Source organism: Mesitornis unicolor, unplaced genomic scaffold (assembly GCF_000695765.1).
Source record: "Mesitornis unicolor isolate BGI_N332 unplaced genomic scaffold, ASM69576v1 scaffold402, whole genome shotgun sequence".
NCBI lineage: Eukaryota > Metazoa > Chordata > Aves > Mesitornithiformes > Mesitornithidae > Mesitornis > Mesitornis unicolor.
The window spans coordinates 37,316-50,460 of record NW_010168241.1 but is presented as its reverse complement, the minus strand read 5'-3'; the positions used below and the strand labels follow the sequence as shown (position 1 = coordinate 50,460).

The 13,145-nt window shown below is 34.0% G+C and overlaps 1 protein-coding gene across 1 annotated transcript in view; it reads left to right on the top strand.

Moving 5' to 3' along the window:
* The window catches only part of LOC104536347 (low-density lipoprotein receptor-related protein 1B-like), a gene marked incomplete at both ends in the record, with an annotated part of 106,353 nt that overhangs the window by 56,288 nt on the left and 36,920 nt on the right, over positions 1-13,145 (top strand). The window contains 4 exons of the mRNA XM_010178928.1: positions 1,116-1,242; positions 1,397-1,548; positions 1,840-1,964; positions 4,997-5,368. Of these exons, the coding sequence (XP_010177230.1) occupies positions 1,116-1,242; positions 1,397-1,548; positions 1,840-1,964; positions 4,997-5,368 (776 nt within the window). The remainder of the gene's footprint in view (positions 1-1,115; positions 1,243-1,396; positions 1,549-1,839; positions 1,965-4,996; positions 5,369-13,145) is intronic.

The following is a 13,145-nucleotide window of genomic DNA, read 5'->3' as shown; positions in this document are numbered from 1 at the left end:
TCCCTTTGCGAGGCAAAACTTTCAAAGGTATTCATTCCTCCCCTTGCCCTGACTTCACATTATTCATTTCTCTTGAAGCTTGAGTTGACAGCTATAAGAATGGAGAGGAAAATAGCAGTTATTAGATCTCATTGAATCTGCCAGTTATACCAAGATATGAAGCAGCCAGCATTCAGCTGGTTGGTAACATTATTTATTTTTTACTTAGGAAAAGCTAAGAATGTATAGTCCTACAAAGGAATGTCTTTGTCCCTCATCAAGTGTGCTTATTCATATAAAATACACTTGGCTGACCTTTTTGGTTTGTTTGGTTGTTCTGATTTTTGGGGTTTTTTTTCCCAATTAAATAATAGCTTTCTGATCAAGCTCAGAATTTTTGTGAAATATGGAGTTAAGCTCGTACTGAAATAATTCTTAGTCTTTGAAGATACCTCCTACAAAAACATTTAGGGAATTTCAATTGTGTTTAGAGAAGAGGAAGTTTAAACTCTGATTTAATTTTTTCCAAAAAATTTGTTTGAAAGTTGATTCTAGGCCAGCAACAAATTTCTGCCACTTGCATCTCTATGTCAGCTGTGTAAATTATAAATGGGGTACTTTCAAAATAAGTTGAGTCGTAGTTATTCTACCATTGCAGTAATATCCATCAAATGTGTCAGTAGCCTATTGCTACCTACAAAGGTCCAGGAAACAACTATTTATATGGTGCTTCCCAGTAGTTAAACATACATCTCTTGTATTATCACAACGTTGGTTAGCAATTAGAGGTGAGAGCTTCTGTTCCAGTTTTTTTTTTCTAATATATTTGTGTTTTCCCAAGCAGAAAGCTGAATTCTTTAAGAAATAGAATTAGATATTGACTGATCAGTTGCAGTTTTAAGAATTACTTCACATATAAATATATATATATAATTTGCAAAAAACTCTCAACAATGTTCTATGAAACAAGTATTATGATACATTTAATCTCTTAAGATCATTTTAAAGACATGAGCCTTAATGTTTGTTATAAAATACCTATTTAATGGTAGTGGTGCATTTTGTTTTCAGTATCGCATATTTTCAACTCTTATTTTGATGCAAAATTTTAATCTGTACTTTCTACACCATTTTAGGTATTTATTTTGGACAGAGTGGGGACAAACTCCTTGCATAGGCAAGGCACATTTAGACGGCTCTGAGAAGGTCGTGCTTGTGAGCCTGGGAATTGCGTGGCCTAATGGAATTTCCATTGACTACGAGGTCAGTTCCTCTGTCTTCCAGTATGTATTAAAATGTGCAGTATTTGCTGTGTTTCATTAAAGCCAGCTAGTCTTCCACTTTGATGTAATCTTAATAACTCTTAATTAAATACTTGGACAAGGCTGTTGATGTTTCCTTTAAAATTAATCTTTAGGAAAATAAATTATATTGGTGTGATGCTCGTACCGACAAGATAGAAAGAATTGACCTTGAGAGTGGAGGGAATCGGGAGATTGTGCTGTCAGGGAGCAATGTGGATATGTTTTCAGTCGCGGTGTTTGGCGCTTACATCTACTGGTCTGACAGGTAATTTATTTTTCATAAGTATTTGAGTCTCAAAATGTTACTTCAGTGCCAGGCGCTTCACCTTTGCAGGATTAGCCATTCCTTAGCGAGGTCACAGGATAGATCACAGAAAGCTATGCAATTTGCAAGGAAAGGGCATTTCTGATACTGAAAGCTAAAGCATATCAGTGTCGTAGATGAGAAGAGGTTCCTTCACCTTCTGTTAGACAAACTCTCCACTGCCCTTCAATCATTTGTTTGGTGTGAATTAGTTGAGGATTGTTGATGAGACATCTTCAACTTTTTTGGCAGAGCACATGCAAATGGCTCTATTAGAAGAGGCCACAAGAATGAGGCCACGGATGCTGTGACCATGAGGACTGGCCTTGGAATAAACCTGAAGGAAGTGAAAGTCTTTAATAGAGCACGAGAGAAAGGTTGGCTGTTCTTAAGGATGCTATTAATTGTTTTAATATCTCCTACTTTTTATGTATATGAAAGCATACCAGAAGTTAAATAATCACTGATTTTATCTCCGCTTTTTACTTCTGAACCTAAATTAATACACTAAAGAAAACATATAGTATAAATTCTACTAAAATTCTTCTGAATGTTTTAAGGAGAAAATCAAAAACTAAAACACTTCCTATCATTCCAGGTTTGGTGGTTTTTGTTTGTTTTTATTTAGAAGAAAAAAGAAAAGAAAAAGAAAAAAAAACATTCTTAGAGGAACCTTGAACTGTGCTTTAAAGAGCAGTCATCTCAGGCAGTCTGATTTCTGTTAGAAAGCAAACCAGATTTTTTGTTTCACACCTATTAATTCCTAGCCTCTGTGTCTCAAATTTATTTCCTGAAATTATTTGGCTTTGAGTCCTATTTTTTTTGTTTGGGAAGAGACCTTGTAAAATAATCCAATGCCTCTTATATTCAGTTTGTTTTCTGAATTTGAGACATTGTTATCATATAGTCTCAGTGATTTATAGTATCAATGGTTTAATTTTATTCTCCACTACATGACTAAGAATAATCTTGCTTCTAGCAATCATTTTCATCCTCAATTTTTGATTTTGAAGAGACTTCAAAAAAACTTGAGTCAGTGAGCAAAGGTGGTTAGAATTCTTTCAAGAATTATGATGATTTCCTCAGAAGAAATTGCTACCAGTCAATCCAGACAAATTTTTCTATAAATGTATTCAAAAAGAGTAAAAAAGAAAATGCTAGTATAGTACAAGATGAACTTTTTAATGCAAGCGTATCTCTGGAGTTGGTAGCGTTCAAAAGTTGCTTTAATCACAGCATTCCTTACCCAAAGACCTTGTTTCTTTTATATACATCTTTCCTAAATAACCACATTAAATATGACTGTTAAAAGAAATTTGCATATTGGAGGAAAATATCTTTAACAATCAACAGGAAAAACTGTCTTTTTTTTTTTTTTATTTTCCTAAAGGAAATTTTAAATAGTTCTGGAAAAAAGAACTTAAGAACCATATGCATATTAATTTTACTAAGAATTTCTGTATGTTATATCCGAGTACTGTGGGCATCATATTTTGTGGATAAAAATAAAATCCATACACAAATTTATCACTTATTTTAAGTAGGCTAGAAATAGTTAATGTCTGCTTGCTTGGAAGGGCTTTATATTATAGAATTAGGAAAATAGAACTTTGGAATTTAAAAAAAATATGCTTCTTTAAATGTAATGATTTTATTGATAGTTTTAAAGATCACATTAGAAATAGAAGAAATGGTTACTGAGGCTAAAAATCTTTTGATGTTAGTTTGAAAAACATAACTGAATGATTTTTTAATACGCTTTTCAAATTTCACTAGGGTACAAATGGTTAATGTCTTTGGGAGGGGCTGTCAGTGAGCCAGGAGGACAAAAGGGAAAAAACAGGTGAAAAATGTTTTTGGAATGTTTTTTCTATATCACACTATTATATATATTTTTTAAGTTCATTGAACTAGAAGTAGTTAACACTGTTTAAAAAAGCAACTGTAATTAGCCAGCTTCCTGACCTTCTATTATCAAAACAAACAAAAGCCCAAAATAAAAAAAACCCAACCTGTGCTGATTGTGATTAATGCTTTTTTTTCAAACACCTGTTTTACCCTTTCTGATGAGCCAGTCCTGCAGTGCTATTCGCAAGCAGATTTCTATCTTTCAGTGCTATTTTACATGTGTGCAAGGATACGCCCCAACTACAGTGGTATCAGAACTGGCCATTTTTATAGATATTTATGGCTGGTGAACTATGGAAGCATTGAAGTTTTCAAGGAGAAATTTTAGAAGCTTGAGAATCTCTTTCATGTATTTTCCTTTCTCTTCTCAACCTCTCATCCTTCCAAACAGATATTAACTTTTCTAGCCTAATAAAATTTTAAAAGAATCTTTAAAACAATCCAAATGTAAAAAAGTATACAGCTAAATCTCCAAATGTTTTACATAACTATAGAGAAATAGGTCTCATATAATTTTGCCGAGGACCACAAAATCAATGTTTCTAATTTTAAGAGCAAGTTAACTCTCATCCCCAATTATTTTTTCTTATAAGTATCTTCAACTTGAAATGTAGCAGTTAGAAAATACAGTCAACAGTACTTTCAGACACTACATCTTCCCCTACAATTATTATGGTATTCTACCTGAAAACAGTCTATTTAAAATGTTTGCTTCTCCTTCACTATGTTGAGAACTTTCAGAAATGGAAAAAGGACTATATTGAAAGAGCTGAGTTGTTGCATGGAAAGTGCTGTCAGAAAGAAACACTAAATTGTATAAACTAACTATAATAGTACTTCATACATAGTCCAAAAAGGAAGGAAAATAGCTCCTGATTATTGACAATTATTGTAATTTTAAATATTGCTTACAAAAAGTGCAGTCATTGATGTTACTAAGTTGACAATGATTTAATGGTATGCATTTGCCAGAGAGTAAGTTTCTAAATTCAGATTTTAGAGGCAATTAGAGCAAAATGTTAGGAAATGTCTTTATTAAAATGGAACTAGATTGACACAGCTTTGTACTTACCAATATATGTTTTCCTTTTGATAGAAATTGTCTAAAAACTGTATTCTGATGGGATCTAAATTTGACTTTCTGCCAGTAACAGGTGTTTTAAAAAAAATAAATCTTTGAAAGCACTCGAAACAGTCTCTAAGTCTTCAGCTGATTATGGATGAATAACCCTTTTTATCATTCTCTATCAATAAAATATATACTCTTCTGAATTGGAAAGGACATTAATTATATTTGCTAATTAATTGTATGTTTTAAAATTGTCTAGATGTGATTAAAGTTACATTCTTTGCTATTTTGGCCTTTCTTTTACCTGTGAATATTGTAGTACCGGTTTTAAGAGAAAAATTTTTAGAATGCATAAAACTTAATTTTTATTTAAGTTAGCTAAGTGTAATATTAGAAAAGATAGAATCTTTCTTTATTGTTATTTTATTACAGGTACTAATGTTTGTGCCAAGAATAACGGTGGATGTCATCAACTTTGCCTTTATCGGGGAAATGCGCGGAGAACGTGTGCTTGTGCACATGGCTATCTTGCAGAAGATGGAATCACTTGCCTGAGACATGAAGGTTACTTGTTATACTCAGGAAGGACAATATTAAAAAGTATACATCTTTCAGATGAAACCAACTTAAATTCACCAGTAAGACCATATGAAAATCCAGAGTACTTCAAAAATGTGATAGCTCTGGCTTTTGACTACAGTCTGAAAGGAAGAGGTACAAATCGCATATTCTTCAGCGATGCACACTTTGGAAATATACAAGTTATTAAAGACAACTGGGCTGGCAGAAAAGTGCTGATTGAAAGTAAGTGAAAATATTATTTCCCAAAATACATATTTTATTTCAGTATATTTTATTAAGTGTAATGTTGATAATCATTTGACTTTATAGAGTAAAAAATGTCAATAAACTTTTGCCGTGCTTAAGTATATAACACAATTATTGTGGTTTATAGGATACGTTTAAACATTAACTATTATCTTTAGAATTACAACTTCAAAATCATTTATTTTATTACAATCTTAAGATGTGTGAAGTGTTTTACTAGAAAATAGAAGTGATAATGATGGTGCTTACTTTGTATTGCTGTGATTTTAAGGAGCTTTACTGTTGAAACAAAACCTTATCGTGTGCAATGCCTGGAAAGGAAAGCAAAGTCCCCTTACCCCACCTATTAATTAACTGTTTATTTTTCTAGTTAGTTGGGGTCAAATACTGTAGGATACCTCTGCTAATATAATCACTCCCTGGTATGAAATATTAGGACTCTGGTCAGTGTGTCCAGTTGACTCATCCTTGTAGTGAGCTCAAGAAAAGTGACTTGTGCTCAGTGATAATAGGAGACAAATTCCAACCTGCAAAACTGTCCGGTTTGAGTAGCAGCTTACTCATAGCTTTACAAGTTTGCTATGCTTTCATTTGCCGTGCTGGTAGGAGGAGCTGTATGAAACTGAACATTTTTTTTAGTCTCTGAATAGTTAAACCCTGACACTGCTATCAAGGAATTGATGCCAGTATAACCACCAGAATCTTCAGGACAAGACACAAAACATATTCTGCAGCTGAGGCCTCAGTAAAACCTTTTTGGGAATCTGACACGGAAATCTTTATCAACAAAGTCTAGCATAACTTTAATACAAGATGTATGTAAGAAGTTGTTGTGGTTTGTCATGGTAAAAATAGAATTCAAGGGAAATCTGGATGTGGATTTGTAAGAAATACATCCATAATGCTATACATCAAAAAATCTGTGCTACAAAGATCTAAATTCTAAAAACTGGTTTTCAATTCTGTTCCAATTTAATTTTTCTCAAATATGCAATAAGCCATATTAATCTGTAGTCAGTTATCAGGTGCATGTATTTACAGTTTTGTTTTCTTCCCTGTCATTTTTGAGTACTACCTGGTTTTTTTGGAGACCACAGTTCATTTTGGTAACCGTTTTCCAAATTGTCTGAAGTGTTGTATAGATTTTGCTTCTTATGTTGTGTGTAATTCTTACCTGAATTTCTGATGTCATATGTTATGTTGGCTATGACATTGCTACATTTACCTTTTGGTTTGGGTCAAACAATTTAATAACAAGACCAAAGGAAGTGATTAGGAAAAAATGGAAATATATTTGATGTCGAATGTATTACGCTTTGCTTTTGAATATTAATAGAAATGTTTTTATAAAAGAAAGAAATTAAACAGCTGCAAACTGACAAATATTGTTCTACAAGTGACATTGAATAATTGTGTCATTTTGTACCTGTGCACTGTAGTTCTGGGAAGGTATTCATGGTCATGAAACCTGTTGACACTAATGAATGGAAAAGCATTTTGCAAATATGCTACAAGGCCTTTTCTTACTTTGAGTTTTTGTGTTGATATTTTAGAGGAGTTAATGATATCTGTATTAGGATATGGTAAAGAGAAACTAAGGAATGTTGTCAGGATGTTCTCATTACTCCCACGAAAGCATTAAAACCTAGGGATTCAGAGTTGAGATGAGCCATATGAGAGACACAGATTTCCCACAGAAATGTGCAGTGGTGACATAAAAACACTATTTTAACTCTGGTGGTATAGGAGAGGATTAAAGGTATTATTTGAAAAACCACTGGAAATTTTTACATTTAAAACAAAGAGGAAAAAGAAATACTGGCGAAGCACCAATGCAGATACAAATTGGTTTTTTAAAGAACAATAAAGTATTCCTCATTACTTTATAATAGGTTGTTGTACAAGAGCTAAAGACATTCCATAAAGCGTGGCTGAGAATTATAGTTTTAAGAAATTGTTAGGAAGTGTTTCTACTTGTAATCTTAATATGCCTGATTTCATTTTTCATTAACAGAGTCAGCACTCTGAAAAATTGAATGTCAGATGAAATCTTGTATCCTTGCAAAAAATTTACTGTATATGGCTTGGATGTATTTGTGAACTTTAGTGTTTGTTTTCAACCAATGCTTCGGTTGTTTTTTTATCATAAATGAGAAGGGATATCACATCCCAGTATATGTTAATTTGTTGTTCTCCTTCATGTGTTTTAAAGCCCCTTTCTTTATTATGACTCATTCATTTTAAACTGATGTTTTTACACTACATGTCCTGAGTCCACAATCTGCACGTGATTTTCTCTCATTGTAAGCAGGAAACAGTTCGTGTGGCTGCTTGAAACACTGGAAGTATTTGACCAGCTGTGATACCTATAAAGGAAAAGGTAGTGGTAATACTGGTTGGCACCAGTGATTCCATTCACTGAAAGACGTATAATTCTAAATTTTTTTCATTTCCTTGCTCACTATGTGTGGTTACACAGAAATTATTAAATGGAATCCAGCTGAGAGATTTTAGTAATAACATTTCATTGCAAATGGGAGGTGTCTCTGCCCATGGCAGGGAGTTGGAGTAGATGATCTTTAATTCCCTTCCAACCTAAACCATTCTGTGATTCTATGACTTGAATTTTGCTATCTCCAAAATTATTAGTACCCATCTGTAGCAAGTTTGACTTTATTAGGAAGAAATTCAAAACCACATTGGAAGTATCTAGTGTGGTTCTAACAATTCTAAAACCCCTTTCTACCTCTTTAAGTGGAAGTCTACAAATCATGCAAACCTTTACTCAGTATTTAACTCAAATAGTGAAATTTAGTACATTAAATACAAGATTCCAGATTTTTAGTTCACTGAATGTAGATCTGTTCATAAAAATCCATTAGCTGATGGATTTCTACCTCACTGAAATCAGATATGCCACTCAAATCTAACACACTGTTCTGCACACTAAAAACAGAGTTAAGATATATAAAGAGCCTTTTATTAAACAGGTTTCCAGTTCACTAAAAACAGATTTACAACTCACGAGCAACCCATTATCTAATATGTTTTTAGCTCACTGAGAACAGATTTACTACCCAGAAACAACCCATTATCTAACATGTTTCCAGTTCACTGAAAACAGATTTACAACCCATACGCAAGCTATTATCTAACATAGTTCCGACTCACTGAATATTGATTTAGAATTCATAAACAACCCATTATCTGACAAATTTTCACCTCGCTGAACAGATTTGCAACTCATAAACAACCCATTAGCTAACACATTTTCGGCTCAGGGAAAGTAGATTTACAGCATATAAACAACTTTATCTAACTTGTTCCAGTTCACTAAAATCATATTCAAAACTCACCAAGAACCCAGTACCTGATAGGGTTCCGTCTTCAGCAAGAAGAAACAATAACAGCGACAAAAAACCCGGTGTAGCATGTGTGTAGTATGCCATACCCTAACACCTTTAATTTTCTGTGCAGCAGAGGTTTTTGGAGTGGATTCTTCCTCATCTCTAAACTTTGCTGATGAAATGAGCATTATTTCCTTTAGTCTTTCAGTGGGGACTTTTTCTTTCATGTTCTTATAAGAAACTTTATTGGGTTAAGCTTTTCTTGACTGCCAGTTTTTAAAAATTTACCTTGTTCTTTGCTGTGATTTCCCACAAATATTCTTTTGGGTGATGAATTCTCTAACCATTGAGTATTACTCCTTATTTTATTACTATAGCATCATGTACAGTTTAATTCAGCCTGTAGACATTTTAAAAATTAACTTATCAGTGCAGCAATACCTATTTTAAATATGTTGTGACATGACTACCATCTATATCATGTGTTTTGATCTCAGCCTTTCCTTCTAAAAGGAAGTGCAAGACGTTATGATTTACTGTCTTTCTTGCTTTAAGGAGGCACTTTGAGAAGTATCAGACTGTGAAGGAATGAGTAGGTACTTACTGTGTGGTCCCACACACTGACAAATTTCCTCTTAACTTTCCACTTTTTAGATGTAAAGATCAGCCTTGCAGTTCACATTGCACAGGTTAGACTGCTGCTGCTTCTAACCCATAACCTAAGCTAGCTATGCCTATGTGTACTTTTGCTGTTGTAACAGCTTCATGGACCTGTTAAGGCAAAATGTATCTATTCTCATGTTCCAGGAATTTCCAGTCCTTTTTGTCTTGGGAACCATGAGAATCTATAGGGATTTTATTTGGAATATTTATGCCTATACACACTTTCTCTGTTCTCCCAGTGTGTGGAAGTGTGCAGGATTTACTCTGCAAAGACGAGTATATTTTTTTCATTTCACATAACCTTTCTGGAGCTTTTGTTTGTGAAAAGCAGTGCCTCGACAAATCAAATCCTAACTCAGTTGGTAGTCTAGAGGAGATCCAGGGAGATTGCATACACTTTGGAAGTTGTTTTTCATTTAATTTTAGCCCCCAGTGGACTGGAGGCTTTGTGGAAAATTGAAAGAAGGCATTAAATACAAAAGGAGGCAACCGATTTACATGAAAGTGATGCTGAGTTTAAAGCAATATATTGCGGTGGCTATCTCCAAATAATGTTTATAATTTTGGTTCAGCTCTACCAGAAGTAGACCTTCTAACGGTGGCCAATTTGTTGCTGGAAACCTAGGTTAAAATGAGGTAATGGAGCAGCAAACAGAAAGAAAGAAAGAACAGGAATCAGCAGCAGTTAAAGGCACAGAGTTATGCAAGGAGGTATTTGGAAATCTGACTTGTTCAAAATTGCTACAGGTTTTCAGTTTCCTTTGGAACAATAGGGTCTATTCTCCTCTCAGAGGGGAGCCCAGGGGATAATTTTATTTTCTTTGTCGTTAATCACTTCAAGACAGAACAATACTATTTTATCAAACTTCTGAACCATTTTTTATAGTTTTCAAACTGGAAGACATTTCAAAGGCACTCTGATAAACGTATATTGAGTACTTTACATGTTTATGGATCAAAATAGACTTTTCTTCCATCTGCAAGTAATTTTAAAGTAGATGGAAAATGTTTCAACAGAAGAATATATCTATTTGATATATGAGATTTTTAATATCGTGTGCTTATCCCCTCTCATACCACATCTCCCATTGACTACTGTTAGTTCTGTCAACTGATAACCAGTGAGTTGACTTTACTTTTAATGATGTGATGCTCTGAATAGCGATTTCTTCTGTGTGGAATTAGAGGTCTCAGTTTGACCCAGAGAAAGTCAGTGAAAGATTTCTCACAAAGTAGATTCATTGATGGAGCAAACAACTAATGGGAGCCTAAATTACATTAAAATCATGAAGTTCGGTGTGCTAAACTTTTTGTTTCCGATTACACATAAGATGATTACCACTGTAGATTTACCCATTAAGACAAAAATATATTACATTAGATGGGTTAAGCATATGGTTTTTTTCTTCTGTAATATCCAAGATTAAGCCCTAATTCACAAACCATCTGCTAAATTTCTCTTCGTACTTCGGCATCCTTCCTTCTCTGCCTGCATAGAAGCACAGTGCCAGGGGAGCGTCTGTTTTCCTTCTCGGTGAACATGACATTGTGGATCGGCAGCTCTGAAAGAGTCTAAAATTTTCTATCAACTGATAACGGAGAAGACCATCTTAAACCATCTTTTTGATAAACCATCTGTGTGAGCCATCTTCCATCCCAGTAAAAATACAAATTAAGATAAGCTTTGGACAGTGGATGCCATGCTAGTTGATGACTAATTTGCAGTGGGCAACAAGAAGCTGCCTCGTAGCATTTCTGGAGCCTGCGTTTGGTTTTCCTGACTTGTTTCAAAGCTCACATCTATGCAAAGAACGCTTGGAAAAAAGCCAACCAAACAAGCAGAAAACTAAGCCTCAATTTCTAAACTAGAGGTGTAGTCTCCTTTTTTTTTTATCGTAGGTAGAAGTTTGAAGCAACGGGTTCACCAATCAAAGCCTGTCTCAAGTGTATCTGTAGAAAAGCAGTGCAGTGTTCATATGGCTCTAGTGTAGTGGTACGACACCAGAAAGAAGACCAATGAAGAAGTTAGAAACTAAAGAGAGAGGAAAAAAGAAAGAGGGAGGAAAGGCAAAAGAAAATGAATGACAAAGAGGAATAAGTATTAAGATGAGATACTTTCTGAAGAGCTGTTTTTTTGGTGACTGTGTAAACAGTGGCGCTGGGGCGTTTTGCCAGTGTAACGTCTTTCACAGCACAAAAGAAGTGTTATGTGAAAAAACGCTGCTTCGGTTTTGAACCTTAGATGCTGGTGTCTATAGAAGGCTAAAATCTTTTCACTGCTAACATCAAGTGTCAGATCCTGTGATGTATTGTTAGGTTTTTTACAGTCTGAATCTTTTAAAGGTGTTCCAATGTGTGCTGCTATTCTTACTAACTAAATGGGTCCAATTTAACTGTCAAAAAAGGCATTTATGTTCCCATTTTTCTTACAGAGCATTAAATTTGGTACATTGTATGAGATCCCTTTAGTTTTGGAGCTTTCTTCTTCAGGAAAGATTTTTTTTTTTAATGTTAAAAAATAAATAGTATTGTTGCGTTTCATTTCATAAAGGATTTGTATTCATTACAATTGCTTATGTTTGAATGTAGGTCCAGTGATTTTCACTTTTTAAAGGAGGGAAAGTGAGAAGCTGTTATTAAGTTTAGGACATGTAAGTATTAAAAGCTAAAATCTATTATTACAGCTGCAGCTTTGTTAGTGAAAAGCAAAGTGTCTCTTTTTTCACTTTGTTTTGTTTCTGGAGGTGGCTACACATTATGATAAGTGGGTAAAATTGATGAGCTGTTGCTATAGGTGGATAAAGCTTAATAACTTTATATTAAGCAGTTGCTATTGTACAAATATGTATTTCTGCACATTTCATGCTTTGCTTAGCTGTTCCTGGTTTGAAACTCTGGAAAGTATTCGTGACGGGAGCTGTTACACACCGAGCTTTTAGTTCAGTGTGTCAGGAGCATTCCCAACCTCAGTATTCAGGAAAGGTGCGTCTGCCCATTAAACTTGAGATTATTCATGAAGAATTACTGCTGGTTGTGACTGCGTCAACTTTCCACGTTGCCCCTACATTGTTATTGATGCAAATATTTGCTAATGTACATTTTTACGTCAGCAGCTGTGGTTTGGCTGTATAAAATGCAAAGCTATATTTGGTGAATTGTCAGGACAAACCTATACCATGAAATATCTCTTGACATTTCTCTGTTTCACTCTAAAGAGCATTGTGATCCAGCAAATCTTATTAAGTAATTAGGCTATTCTGCCATTAATGATTCTAATATCTCTGTGCTGTTTGGTTTTACTTCAATAGTAACAAGAAATATGAGTGTTTATACATATTTATTAGAAGACTTATTAGTCTTAGGGTAGTCATTCTAATGGTAACGCTGATTTTTATTGATTTAAAGGTTTTAAGACTGAGTAGTAATTTTTTTAGAGCCTATATGTAATGCATAAAAAAATTACGTGGACTCTTGTAATTAGGAAAATAAATTCTTCGATGACAATTGTTGAGATTTGTTAAAACTTAGTAAAACACTTCTATATATGTTAGCTTTGCATACTGAAAGTATTTCTGCTTTTAAAGCCTCTTTTACAGGGATAACTTAACTATTTTGAACTTATAACAGTAATTACATATTGAACTACACTGAGAGAGTTACAGTTTGCAGTCATACAAACTACTATAGTTTCTCTAATTTGTTGAGGCGTCTACATTTCCTTAATTATATGGTGTGTCATTATT